General features: G+C 46.2%; 2 protein-coding genes across 4 annotated transcripts in view; one reads left to right on the top strand and one right to left on the bottom strand.

Annotated features, from left to right (window-relative positions):
* Positions 1-14777, bottom strand: part of cep85l (centrosomal protein 85, like) — a 97828-nt gene that overhangs the window by 28307 nt on the left and 54744 nt on the right. The window lies entirely within an intron of this gene.
* pln (phospholamban) overlaps positions 9651-14777 on the top strand; it is a 5289-nt gene continuing 162 nt past the window's right edge. The window contains exon 1 of the mRNA XM_063222863.1: positions 9651-14777. This exon is cut by the window's right edge and continues 162 nt beyond it. Within this exon, the coding sequence (XP_063078933.1) occupies positions 9710-9868 (159 nt within the window). The 5' untranslated portion in view covers positions 9651-9709 and the 3' untranslated portion in view covers positions 9869-14777.

Raw genomic sequence — 14777 nt, 5'->3', positions numbered from 1 at the left:
CTGCATATGTGTGTGTGTGTGTGTGTGTGTGTGTGTGTGTGTGTGTGTGTGTGTGTGTGTGTGTGTGTGTGTGTGTGTGTGTGTGTGTGTGTGTGTGTCGGTACTTGGCTTTCATTGATGACTGACGTACATAGACAGGGATGGGAAGAATACAATGTTGTACAATGTTTTAACACACTGCCACCCCCGACCATACACACAGCCTCTCTAATCTCTTGCCACTTCTCGGAATCACATCACACCTGCCACCCCCTGCCATACTGTGTGTGTGTGTGTGTGTGTGTGTGTGTGTGTGTGTGTGTGTGTGTGTGTGTGTGTGTGTGTGTGTGTGTGTGTGTGTGTGTGTGTGTGTGTGTGTGTGTGTGTGTGTGTGTGTGTGTGTGTGTGTGTGTGATTACATGCTTACCACATTATTTAAGATCTGTGTTTCCTGGGACATTGTGCGGTTTACTGACAGGATAGTATAGTTTCTCGACTATAATGGGCAGGCACCCACACTCAATAGTGCGAGACAGTGTGTGTGTGTGTGTGTGCCTGTCCAGTCATAGCGACTATAGCAGCCAACTTTAGTACCCACACACACACACACACGCGCGTATAGTACACACACGTACGCTCCCACTAACCCACCCATATTAACAGCCTGTAAAGTGGCCACATCTACACAAAGGTCAAGCTTTACAGCAGTCCTATAACAAGCACCCCACACACACGCACACGCACGCACATGCACACACACACACACACACACACACACACACACACACACACACACACACACACACCTCAGCAGTTGAGAGGCGTTTTGGCCTTACTGGTCTAGACACACACTAACAAGTGTGTGTGTGTGTATGTGTGTGTGTGTGTGTGTGTGTGTGTGTGTGTGTGTGTGGCTTAAAGGCTTTCACACATCCTGCTCCATGACGTGTACGTGGACCACTCATTACCCTACATTAGCTCTGGCGTATCTCTCTCTAGCTCTCCCTTTCGCTCTCTCTTTAGCGCTCTCTCTCTATCTCCCCCATTCTGTCTGTCTCTCTCTCATCCCCCCTTCCGCCTCTCTCTCTCTCTCTCTCTCTCTCTCTCTCTCTCTCTCTCTCTCTCTCTCTCTCTCATAAAAACAGGAACAAACACATGCAACTTCACAGGACCAGCCCAAGGGGGTGCACTGTAATGGTGCATTGGTCCAGTCATGTCAAAGTTCTAGGCTAGGGGTGAAGTCGTGATCCTTTAAGCAAGTTCACTACAAGCGCTGACAAGCTCTAAGGGAGATACTAATACACAGAACGTGTGTGTGCACACAAAAAGCAGGTGTTCAGTGGATGAAAATCTCTGGATTGAAAATTTGTGAGTGTGTGTGTGTGTGTGTGTGTGTGTGTGTGTGTGTGTGTGTGTGTGTGTGTGTGTGTGTGTGTGTGTGTGTGTGTGTGTGTGTGTGTGTGTGTGTGTGTGTGTGTGTGTGTGTGTGTGTGTGTGTGCGTGCATGCGCGCATCTGCGCAAGTGCCCTCGCACACATGCGTTGTGTTTATCTCCGAGGAGTGCAGGCCCTTATAAGGAAGAGGAGGATGAGACCAAACTCAGAAAACAAAGAGAGAGAGAGAGAGAGAGAGAGAGAGAGAGAGAGAGAGAGAGTTAGAGAGAGAGAGAGATAGGGGAGAGAGAGAAAGGGAGGAGGCAGGGGGAAAGGGCAAAGTAGAGAGAGACTTTCCCAGAGTAATTGGGGTTTTCCAGGCCTGCTCCTGTTCAGTCAAGAGCTGCAACATCTCTCCTCCCCTCCCATCAACACACAAGCACAGACACACACACAGACACAGACACACACACACACACACACACACACACACACACACACACACACACACACACACAGACACACACACACAGACACACAGACACACACACACACACACACACACACACACACACACACACACACACACACACGCCTGTGACGATGCTTATGGGCCTCCCTGTATGCTTATGGGCCTCCCTGTATGTGTCATGCACACGCACACACACGCACACACCTTCACCTACCCACCGCATCCAATCATGGATGATAATTTGCAAACAAGTTACTCATTACCACACAAACCAAGAAATGAAACACTGACTTTCAGACACGTTTACCTAAGCAAACAAACAAAATCAATATACCGTATGAAAACATTACACATAGTTTAGCTATGTATAGTCAGTGCTTTGATAATATCTAGTAAAGTTACATGATATTTATAATATTTTGCTACTGTATATCGTTGTTGACCAGTGGAGTGGACTTTTTTTTGTAGGTGAGGATTTCCTGAAGTTTATGAGAAAAGCGTGTCCTGCTAAACAAAAAGCATAACAATGGAAGTGGAAAATATGATAGAGGGGGGGGAGAGAGAGAGAGAGAGAGAGAGAGAAAGAGAGAGACAGAGAGAGACAGAGAGAGACAGAGAAAAAGAGAGAGACAGAAAGAGAGGCAGAGAGAGACATAGAGAGAGACTGATGGAGCTGTGTGGATAGGCTCCTCCCAGTCCTGCTGCATTCTTTTTGTCATTCCTCCCTCTATCCCTCATTCTTTCCCTCCCTCATCCTAAATTCCCTCCCTCCATCCATCCATTCTCCACCCCTCCATTTGATATTGCTCTGCCTGTTTATCGACTAGCCAAACGGCATTACAGCGCCCAGGACCTCCAACCACCAGGTTGCGATCGCTTAGCCACCCCCAGATACAGTGCACTTCCAGCGGGTCTGCAACAAGCCTGGTCAAGGCCCTCCAGCCCTGTCCCTGTCTCTTCTGGAGCCGCTGACAAACCCAGACGGCCCACTGCGTAGCCACTACTGACAGGACCCAGGTAAGACCGCAAGACTGTTACACTGCCAAACGAACAAAGACCTGAGAACCACAATACTGCCTTACAAAGGTCAAGTGCAGTCACAACATATTTTGTCAATATTGATTTTAGACTGTAAATGGTCTTTGTTACTCTTCCTTCACCTTGTGACAAAGCCTAAATATCCAATCTAATACCAAAGGCTTTGAAGGCATTTTTCTCAGTTTCCATATTGGCATAGTTACTGCACTATGCCTTTGTGGTGCAGAATATCTAGAGCGTCTACAATAATACTGTTTTATACTGAATTGGACATTTTATAACAAGGCTGCAGTGAGTGGTTGAGAGAAGCTAACTGAGAGAAGCTAAGCTGAGTTTTGGAACATTTAGCCAATTAATGTCATCAACAACAATAGAACGCAACACAATCAAAATTACCTGTTGTATTTTATGGAGGCATTTCATCGTAAACTCGCGCTCCAAAAGTTACTGTCTTCATGCAAGTGTGGCTGCACACCTCTTAAAGGTCAAGTTAGAGGTTAATCTCGAATGTTCTGGCTAAATCACTTCCTGAATGGGTTGCGGTTGTAAAACTGAAAAACCAACTGTCATCACCTACTGTTCATCTTTTGTTTGCATTTGTCAAAGGGTAAATCACTACAAAACTGGACATGTCATGTCATATAGTACATTTTCAAGTACATCATTAGTAGCGTCGTCATTTTCGTGAAAATTTAACCGATTAACTGATTCCTTAGTCCTCAATAAAAGTTTTTAAATATATATATATATTCAAATAAGCTACAATATCATAAACAAGAACAAGTCACTGAAGTCAATGTGGTGGGTATATTATAACTGAGCCTCGAGATACAAGGCACAACTACACACAAATGTAAAGGTGGTGCGGAACGGGAGTCAGAGATTATGGTGTACTGTGATTCGTAAAGTAACGTACTTCATAATACTGTACTGACCCATTTGCATCCATAGTGAACCTGAGTGAATTCTCTTTGCATACAGTCAAATGTGTGTGTGTGTGTGTGTGTGTGTGTGTGTGTGTGTGTGTGTGTGTGTGTGTGTGTGTGTGTGTGTGTGTGTGTGTGTGTGTGTGTGTGTGTGTGTCTGTGTGATTAAGAGACGGGCTCTGCAAAGCGAATACGTGCATATTCGTGTGTGTGTGTGTGTGTGTGTGTGTGTGTGTGTGTGTGTATGTGTGTGTGTGTCAAGTACAAAGGCAGCTCTGTGAGATGGCAAGAGGTGTCACAACACACGCACACATTCTCCAGGGGCTAAAAACAGATGATCATGGGACACTCAAACAAACACACTTAAAAACACATTTCTCTTCTATCCTTCCTTTCTTCCTTCCTTCCTTTCTTTCTTTCTTTCTTTCTTTCTTTCTTTCTTTCTTTCTGGTCTCCCCAACACCAGATGTGTATGAAGTATAAGTAGAAGTACTCCAACAGTGTATCTACCGACCGAAATAACTGGCGTATACAAGTATAAGATTGTGTACTAATGTTGCAATTACATCACTAAGAGTATGTACTATTACTTTTACTTTATACAGCTCTACCCAACACATAAACAGAAAGATACACTAGCCATAGGTGCCGGGAAAAAATGCACCACCTCTTTAAAACTTGTTCTGGCGCCCTTGACACTAGCTCCAACAGGACATCAAAGAGGAACTGGGCAATAATCAGACGGCTATTTTGGGGAGTGTGTGCTAAGAACTCACTAACACGCTGGAGAAAAGGAAACAAACAAAACAAAACAACGCCACCTCGAGTTTTAGATTAGCTAGCTACAGGCGTGTCTCTGTGAGGTACATAGTTGTCCGCGAGGGACCTGGACAACATCGTGCAAAGCTTAGTGAGCTAGGCAGCTGCAATGAGGGTACGCACGGCCTACGCACTGCTGTATGAATAACGGATGGAGTGTGGTACCTTTTTCTGCACCTTTTTCCCTCCATCTCTCGGTTTCTGTCTCTGTGTCTGCCTCTCATCTCTCTCTGTTTCTCCATCTATCTGTCTGTCTGTCTGTCTGCGTCTGTCTGTCTGTGTCTGCCTGTCTAGGTCTGCCTGCCTGCCTGTCTAGGTCTGCCTGTCTGCCTGCTTGTCTGTCTGTCTGTCTGTCTGTCAGTCTCTCTTTCTCTCTCTCCCCCCCCCTCCCTCTCTCTCTCAAGGGTAGCCTTAGACGAGGAGCTAATCAAATAAAGTAGCAGGATGCCAGCTGATGCCCACATCAATTGCATCTCGTGGATATCTGGCATAGTTTCCCCATCGCCATTTTTAACGCTGGCTGCCCGCTGGCCAGGTAGAGGCATGTCCGAGCAGAGGGCAGGAGAGGAGGGGAGGAGAGGGGTGCAGTGGGGGATTGGTGGTGAAAGTGGGATGACTCACCCAGCTGTTCCACACTGGCATACATACAGCCGGCCTGCCAGAGAAAAGTGACCTCCAATGCACTTACTTTCAGGATCAAAAGACCCCCCCCACTAGACACACTCGTACTCATATGGGCACGCACGCACGCACGCACGTACGCGCACGCACGCGCGCGCGCACGCACGCACGCACGCACGCACGCACGCACGCACGCACGCACGCACGCACGCACGCACGCACGCACGCACACACACACACACACACACACACACACACACACACACACACACACACACACACACACACACACACACACACACACACACACACACACACACACACACACACAGAAAGACCCTACAACCGACACAAACACAGACCATGACACACACAGGCAAACACATACACACACACCCTCAAATAGACCCTCCACACACACACACACACACACACACACACACACACACACACACACACACACACACACACACACACGCGCACACACACACACACTCTGCTCCTGCCACCCATGTTGTCCACTCATCCACAGGGCTATTGGGCACAGTGCTCCTGGTACCAGGCCCTGCCCCTAAAGCAAAGCTAAGCCAAGCCAAGCCAAGCCAGGCCCTGAAGCATGCAGCAGGAGGGGGCCTGGTGCTCAGTCTGGACCAAGGAAGCCCTAAGCACTTAGCTTCAGAAGGGAGTTATTTGCACGGGACGTCTGCCAGTGACGTGGAGGGAGGAATGATGAGGGGATAGATAAAAAGGGGGGGGAAAAAGAGAAAGCACGTGGAAAAAAGAGCCTTCCGAGAATATCGTTAGGGGGCTTGGGGAATTTTCGGTGCCAGATTTTTCCTCAGGATTTCCTTCTTCGGTTCGATCCCGTCTTAAAACGGCATCTCTCCCCCCCCCCGCCTTCCTGTTTTTCGTCCACCCTCCTCTCCTCTCCTCTCCTCTCCTCTCCCTCTCTCTCTCTATCTCTCTCTCTCTCTTGGCAGCCCTCGGGATGGTCTCTCCATGATGGAGTGCTTCTGAATTTAGCTGGCCCAACGGCCTTGGGAGCACTAAAAACTCATTTCTGCTTGCTTTCTCTTTCTCTCTCTCTCTCTCTCTCTCTCTCTGTGTGTGTTAGTGTGTTTCAAGTCTGTGCGCACGACATGTGTGTGCGTTTATGTGTATGTGTGTGTGCGCGTGCGCGCCTGTGTGTGTGTCCCCTTGTGTGTGGGTGTGTCTGTTTGGCATAGCTTTGGTTCTGACATCCTTCCCTAAACTGCCCATGTAGGGGCTGGATCCGACCGTACAGCCCTGGGCAGAATAAACTGACCCACTTAGCCGTGGCCCTGAGGTGGGCTCGGGACAACAACAACCCCCCTTACAAATACTCATACGCACATCCTCTTGCAGCAGTAGACCCATGGCCCAGCTCCAGAGATGCAATTGGTAACTTGCGTTGCGGGTGTTGTTGACGATCAAAAAGAGTAGTGGCAGCAGTGTTGCCAGATGTACGATAAATAATTATCGTATTTGTACCATAATATTGTCCAATTTGTCCTCTGTACGATCATAAAAACATGTTGTTCGATAATTTGTCATTAAGTTAATTTAGATGCGTTGAAACAACAAATTGGGGCTTGTAAGATAATTTCCTCCCAAAAAGCCCCCAAAAACGATAAGTTTGAGGTTTGGTACGATAATTTAGCATTGTCCATTTGACAATACTGAGTGGCAGTAGTAATGCAAACATAATGGTACAACAGGAATGCCTGAGTTTGACTGCCACTGTATGTTCTCTGCCCCATTTTTTGTGTGTGGCTTTTTTGCTTTTGTTGACCAGACAGTTATAGAGGAGACAGGAGAGAGAGAGACAGGGGTGAGATGGACAGGGGAGGACTGGGAAACGACCTCGGGCCCGAATCGAACGCAGGTTTCCTGCTTAACAGTCAGTGCCCTAGCCGTTTGAACCAGGGTGAGGGCTCCCAGCTCCATCTAAGGATGTTCGCACTGCGCGGTCGGAACCCTGCGGGGCCAAAGGCTGAGGACGATTAGTATGGCTTCTCTTGCCATCTAAGTATTCACTGGCACAAGAAGGTAGAGCTGGATTTCAGGTCATATACCAGATTTTGAGATGACGCTGTAGGCATAAGCTTAAGTTACATGAAAATGGACCAAAAGTTCGATTTGAAATAATGTCTGATTAAGCAGCATGAAAAAAACAAAATGGTGACAAGGCTATTTCCCACTCTATAATAATAGCAGGGTGAGGCACACATAAACATAATGAAATCCCGAATGCCCATCCTCCCAAATGCCTATCTTTCACTAGCTGGGTGCTCTTGTCCATATGCACTACACTGTGTAATTATATATATAAAAAAAACGGTAAGATGTTTATTTGATGAGGCATCTCATAGTTCAGTTTAAAAGGTAGTGGGAAAATCAGAGGTACGACAAAAACAAACAAACAAGCAAAAGAAACTGCATACTTTTGTGTACTTGTGGTAAAGACAGAGACAGAGACAGAGACCTAGTTTAGACTCCAGTTCCCATGACTGTAGTGCAGTGGTATGGCCTCTCTCTTCTCCCTTCAAAAGATGATTGTGGGCTTGTGCCCCTATCTCCTCCTTGGCATAGCCCTGGCACAGGCTGGAGGTAATGACATATGAATTATCTATCCCCCTCAAACACACACACACCATCTCTCTCTCTCTCTCTCTCTCTCTCTCTCTCTCTCTCTCTCTCTCTCTCTCTCTCTTTTTTTTTCTCTCTCTCTCTCTCTCTCCCCATCTCGCTCTCTTATCCCTGATTTCTCTCCTTGGCTGTGGGGGCCGACGGGAGGGCTGGCCGCAGTACAAAGCGAGGGTCGACCTCTCAGAGATAGGCAAAGGTCGCGCCTAAGAATAACTGACGGCAGGGAAGCACAGACGCCTGATAAGCAGCTGTCAGCAGCCTCATTCCAGCACAACCGTGCGTGTGTGTGTGTGTGTGTGTGTGTGTGTTTATGGTGCGCTCGTATGTGTGCGTGTGTGTGTTGTGGGTGCCATGTCTCTCAGGCTCTGAGTCTGCCACCGCTAAAAAGGCAGCGAGTCCCATGGGAACGCTACACCTGCGGGGGACACACAAGCACAGCGCAACTCGTACCCTCAGGTCACATGGGCTTAATCTGACTATTACTCTCAAACCAAATCCTCACGGCTGGTTTAGACGACACGATTCTAGAGTTATTCCCTCGCGGCTTATCATGTCGCACAACACAATATAACAGAACCGTGTCAGGTGAGCGGCCACGCTACTAGGACGCGAGAAATGTTGTGTGATTCCTAACAAAAACTTTTTTGTCGAACTGTTGTAGAACGTCGCAGAAGACAAATCACAAGTTGTGAAGTGAAGCGTGAGACATCATATAAGACTCCCTCTTAGTGCAATGTCATGTCTAAACGTTCATAACACATATTGTGTCACACAAAAGTAGGATGAATGACAATTTACACAGACGCTGCAAAATACAGTGTTGAGGTACTGTAGATGGTAATAGGCCTAGTTTTTTGGTAAAAGTTTTAGTAGTTTTTATGACACTTTTTTTCACAACAGCACCTGGGTGCGTTTCTGGACAGCGTTGTTGCTAACTATGTTAGCAACTTTGTTGGCTGCAATGCCATTTCCCATTCGCAACCTTAGTTGCTAACTGGTTAATGACAAGGTTTGGTTGTCAAATGGCAAATGGTTGTCAAATGGCAACTTCAGGGTAACTGTACTGTAGACTTGGGATATGTTGTCTGTGCAGTTTGTGTTCGTTTCATGTTTATGGGTCAATGACGTTTTAGTAGTAGCACACGTCAGGGTGGTGCAACAACAGCAAATGACACTTTTGTTTGGATTCATTTTTGTTTTGAGTGGCTAAGAAGCATATTGATTGTGGTACATTAACTAGCAATCACGAACTAATTCATGGGCATTAGTTGAGGTTGTACCATCTGACGTCTGAGCCAACAAACGTCATTGACGCTTATACTGTATGTGTATTCTTTTTCTTCACTCCACCACTGTCTGCTGCTCCTCCCACCAGCTCTATTGACGAGGCTACTGGTTACCTGGACCACCGCCACCACCTGCACGGCCCTGTCCTGTCCAATCACCTGCACGGCCCTGTTCTCTCCTCTCCGATCACCTCGCATTCCACCTCCTGGCACTTTCTCAACACCAATCACAAGCTAGCCCTCTCCACGTTCTCTCCCCGACCACATCCTCCGGGTCCTTCACTTTTCTCTACCTTACTCTCTCTGTGACTCCTAAATCGCAATAGCCCCACCCACTCCCACGACCCAAAGCCCCTCCCACAAACCAAAGCAACACCTGAACCCAAGCTAACCCAACCCACCTGAACCCAACCCAACCCAACCCAACCCAACCCAAATACCTTCCCAGCCAGCCAGCCAGCCAACCCAGCCCACCAGTACCGTGCACCCCCAGCCTCCCACTCCGTCTCCAACAGCCAATCAGACATGGAGAAAGTGAGTCACATGACGCGCAACGCCATCCGGCGGGCGTCCACCATGGAGATCCCTCCGCACGCCAAGCGCAACATGCAGGAGCTCTTCGTCAACTTCTGCCTCATTCTCATCTGCCTGCTGCTCATCTACATCATCGTGCTGCTCATGTGAGAAGCAGGGAGGGCAGGGGGCCAATGGGAGGGCAGGGGGCCAATGGGAGGGCAGGGGGCCAATGGGAGTAGGGGAGGCATGATGATGGACGGGAGTTAGGGTGCACGGTGCATGATGATGGATGGGGGACCTGTCAAATGGGAAATTGGGGGGGGGGTGGGGGAGCAGGGTATTGGAAGGGGGAACTGGCCAATGGTTTGTGTGGGGAGTGGGAGGGCGCTTCTTCACTCTGGCTAATGAGGGTAAAGGGCTGAAGTTCGGGGATTGGGAGTTTGATGGGGGTATGGGGAAGGGGATAGTGCATGAGCCAGGCTGGTGGTAGTGGGGGAGGGGGCTGGTCAATGGGGATCTGAAATGCAACTACTAGAACTGTGACAGTTGGACAGGAATTGGGGGTGGGGTGGTGAGATTGACAGCCTGGCTATAGCAACGACAAAGCTCTGCGAGCATTGGTCTGGCCAACTGGTTGAAGCTCCAATGAATCAGATCACTCTTCCCTTTGACTCTGAAAATCTAGCGTCTTGCCTTAACCCTTTACTCATCGAGGAGAGAAAGTGTTTGATGTTCACTGGCTCCGAGAAGGAGGTAGATTTGAATTTTCCCGAGACTTGGCCAACTTGGTCAGTCTGACTTGGTCGCAGAGTTTTGTCCAACGTCAAAGGGTGGGCTCAGACCAGGGGAACAAGAACATGGCTCAAGCTCTTCAGATGGGCACTGCCTCTGTTGCATCATTGTGGAACAGAGCAATGTGAAGACTATTCTAGAAGTGTTACACAGCTTTTTAGCAACTAAAGCTTGCTTGGTTTAGGCAATGATATCAATGCTGAATACACTTAAAGACTCCAAATGAATAGTTAGCAAAGACATAAGTTAGTAAGAGTCCATAGAAAAAACAGGCAGTGTAACAAAATGTATCGACTGAGAGAATTAGTATGCTACTGATAAATTCTTCTGTCTAGAAACTATACCTGCTCATTCATGTTTAAGTTTTGCTGGGGTTTCAGAGCAAATCTCGACAGTTTGAGAAACTTACAAAAAAGATTTTGTGATTGCCCTCTTTTTCCTCATGGTGCCCTCATACATTTCACTACCAATGCATGTGCACTTACTGATGAAAATGAGTGGGCAACTGTGTATATTTGCAGCAATACTACAGACACTTCGACTTAAGTTGCTGACCTTTAATGTAGTTGCTGACATTTAATGTGGTTTAAAGGCAAACTAAGTAAACACACAGACAAACATCACTGTAAGTACTTGTACTTGTTTACCCTTTTGTTCCTTCACGGTCAGGGTTGCCAGATTGGGTGGTTTCCCAGACAATTGGGTTGTTTAAGATAACCATCGGTGAGTTGAAAAAGTATACACTGGATGGTTTTTTGTGTCCATTTATGGCCATAGAAATCAACAGAATTTAGTTAAAATTGGGTGGTATTTAGTGAGTCAGGTGGTTTTTCGATTGGATTTTTTGGGAAATGATCCTTCGTATCTGGCAAGCCTGCTCATGGTCACTTTGTCACTGCTTACATGCACGTTTGTTGTCATTGCCACTCCAAGCGTACGGGACTCTAGCCACTGTGCAATACTTACTGCACTCTACTGCACTGTATTTTATTTGCTGTCAAAGACACACACACAAACTCACACACAAAAGCTCTGCAATAAACCTAAGCTCCTATGACCCCCCCAACCCTAGTTCTTGACTTATATGTTGTGTGAAACTATGCTGTTTGCCTAGACAAGAATGTAATCATGGGAGTAGAATGAATGTGTGTTAGAGAGTGTGTGAGAGAGAGTGTGTGTACATGCAGAAGTTTACTACCAATTACTGTACATGACACACAACACACCATAGTGAAGACACTTACCCTACAGACTAACTGGTTCAAAGCATCTGCAGTGTCTACAACAAATAAGTAACAGTCCACAGCCAACGTACACCCTAAAACCAAATAAAAACACATGTATAGTCCCACATGTTAAGTCATGGAGGTATTGATAATTAAAGTCTCGAGCAAGACGACTTGAACATTTTTAGTGTGTGGTACAGGGAGAATTTTGGGCTGGAATGGAGTGTCTTGTCTCGGACAAAGGTAAGGGGGGCTTTAAGGGAAAAAAAGGGTTGCAAACCACGGGCCTTATCATCAATACATTTGTTCATGAAATGCTGTCTGTAAGAAAAAAGAAAAAGAGAATTTGATGCACCATAGAACGAATGGCAAATCAGCAGCTAATACTAACACAATGAGGCATGATGAAATTAAAGTGAAAGTTTGGTTCAATGTCCCATTGAATTAGCTGCTGCATTCACATTATTTTTCTATGTTGCATCATTCAATGCTCTTGCAACTTTTTCTTTACAACACTTTTGGAGATTCACAAGAGGCTTCTCCGAAAAGTTTAGCTGGGAGAAACTGGACCTCTTCTTTGACCAGAACTCGAACTTTTTGCTCCTCATTCAAGAAGTTTATGGTCGACACACTATGTGTAATGCAGTAGTTCTCAGAGGAGTCAAACACAAAAATAAAAAAGAAACAGTCCCTTCCAACACATATAACTTAACTCATCTAAGTAACCAGTAGACTCGTGCACTTGTCTTACGATCTGCTAAGCTTAACTCTTCTAAGGTTATTGGTGTTTTTCAGTAATAAGAGAGTCTATCTACCTCAATAGGTAGCAATGGACTATAATGGTCTAACAACCATGTACTATCATGTGGTAGTGTTTTAGTTACACCATGAATTTACTCTTACTTCTTTTACCTTTGACACCTCTGAATGCTAGTAGTTAAGTTAATGATAAGTTAGTTATAACCAAAGAAGCTTCTTGGATGAAGAGCGAATCGTCAGTCAGGTCCAGAATTACACGTACTGTATAATCTTTGGATAACATGGGCTGAATGAATGAGAATCTTCACAGACACACCAAACAACTTTTTTTTTTTTCATTTTTAAAAAGTAACTCCAGAGGAAGGGTTCACACACACATCTGTGTAGCCCAACTGTGTGCATTCATTGGCGTCCCTGTCTCGTTTGTCACATGTAGCTCTTTCTACAGTGGTGTATGAACCGACCAACCAGGGGCAAAGAACAGGATGATGGTACAACCTGCCCCACCGTAACCAAGACGACAGCACCACCACCATCACCAACAACCAGCTCTTCCTTCAAGCCCGTAGTCTTTACGGCCAAGAACTCCTGCTGCTTCCTGTTACCCATCATCCCCCACCAGCCACCAACCGCAATCTCCACCACAACACATCTCTAACACTCCAGGCAGCTACCCCAAAACATCTTGTCTGACTTTGAAGGCTCTCCACTGGGGTTCTTGTCAGCAGCTCTTCCCTCCATTGACCAACAGCATCAACCTAATCATGGATCTGGTGAACAACCGCGGCCTCAACCTCATGCTCAACTTCCTGCTCATCGTGGTGTTGCTGATGATCCTGCTCATCCTGGTCAAACTTATGTGATCGCCGATGGCCAATCACAATTCAGTCAAGTGATGATCTGACAACCAATCGCATCATGACTGTGTTGTGTGCTATTTGTGGGGGAGGGAGGGAGGGAGGGAGGAAGTTAAGAAACGAGGGGGAATGAGAACACTTCAGTTCTGCTGGGCTAAAGAGGCTACACGAGGATGACTTTCTTAGTTTGTCTTCATTGATTTTGTCTAGGTGCCACTTCTGATAGCTTTCTAAATAAGCTAATATCAGGTTAATCACAATACGAACCAAATATATAAGTATATATTAAAAAATGGCAATTAAAATAGAGAATATTTCAGCCCCCGAGAAAATTACAGTCCAACTTCCTTGTGCATTTCTAACACCAGGTTTACAGGACCGCACGGTTAGAGGCTGAGCCAGTACAAATAGCCATGGGTACAAACCCAGCATGTACTCTGAGCTCTCAAAGAGCTGCACAATGAACGCTTCACTTTAGGAAATAATAATAGGCCAAAACCTCCTCTCTCATCTGGCAGATAGTGCCCTCTACTGGTCAATAGTAAGACAAGTAGAGGCAGTGGCTGCCATCCGAGCTGTCACTGTCAGTTGTTAGTGTTCATCTAATAAGCCTACTGTACTTCACTGAATACGGGGTCAGCGTGGGGACAGCTGCAGCTGTGGCTGTGGCAATGGATGAACTCTGCTGTACCGAGTAGACTCTAGGGTGGTAAGCCCAAGTGTGTGCTATGTGCACGTGTTTTCCTGCTACTAACGTTACAAAATTACACACTACATTTCAGATGTTTGAGAATCTGTCAGTATGTTTTAACTTTTAGCCCTTTGAGGAGTATCATCACAAATACAGTATGTGATTCGAATTTTGCCCAAATTTCGAGTTCTCATTATTATGTCATAAGGACATTGCAAAATTTTTAACACAGACTTCTATGGGAGCTGTAGAGTGTTCAAGTAAAATTCAAGAAGAACCTGGGGAAAGTCCTTACTCTTAAAGTACAGTATCTCAACAAAGAATTTCTGTTAAGTAGATGCATGACGTTGATTCTGTCCAACTCCACAACAACATCAGCTGATTTTAGATTTTAAAGTACGTCACACATCAGGATCCATGTGAGTCTCCAATGAAGACAGACTCTATACTGTAGAAACATGTCAGGTAAAAGATAAAACTTTTACATGTCTGTCTGAAGTAAAACAAAAACCTACGTTTTTATAAGAATTTTTGTTAAGACTGCAACACACAATGCCCTTCCACAGCACCACCACCACCATCACCAACCAGCTCTTCCTTCAAGCCAGTAGTACCGCTGCTCCCAACTAGCCACCAACCACCCTCTGCGCCACAACATACCTCCAACTCTCTAGACACCAACCGGTGTAGGGGTTAGATGGTTTAGTGACATGTGACATGCAGAAGTCCCATGTCAAAGGAAGGCTATGTTT

Source organism: Engraulis encrasicolus, chromosome 18, assembly GCF_034702125.1.
Source record: "Engraulis encrasicolus isolate BLACKSEA-1 chromosome 18, IST_EnEncr_1.0, whole genome shotgun sequence".
Lineage (NCBI taxonomy): Eukaryota > Metazoa > Chordata > Actinopteri > Clupeiformes > Engraulidae > Engraulis > Engraulis encrasicolus.
The sequence above is the reverse complement of the archived record's forward strand: the minus strand, read 5'-3'. Positions and strand labels throughout refer to the sequence as shown.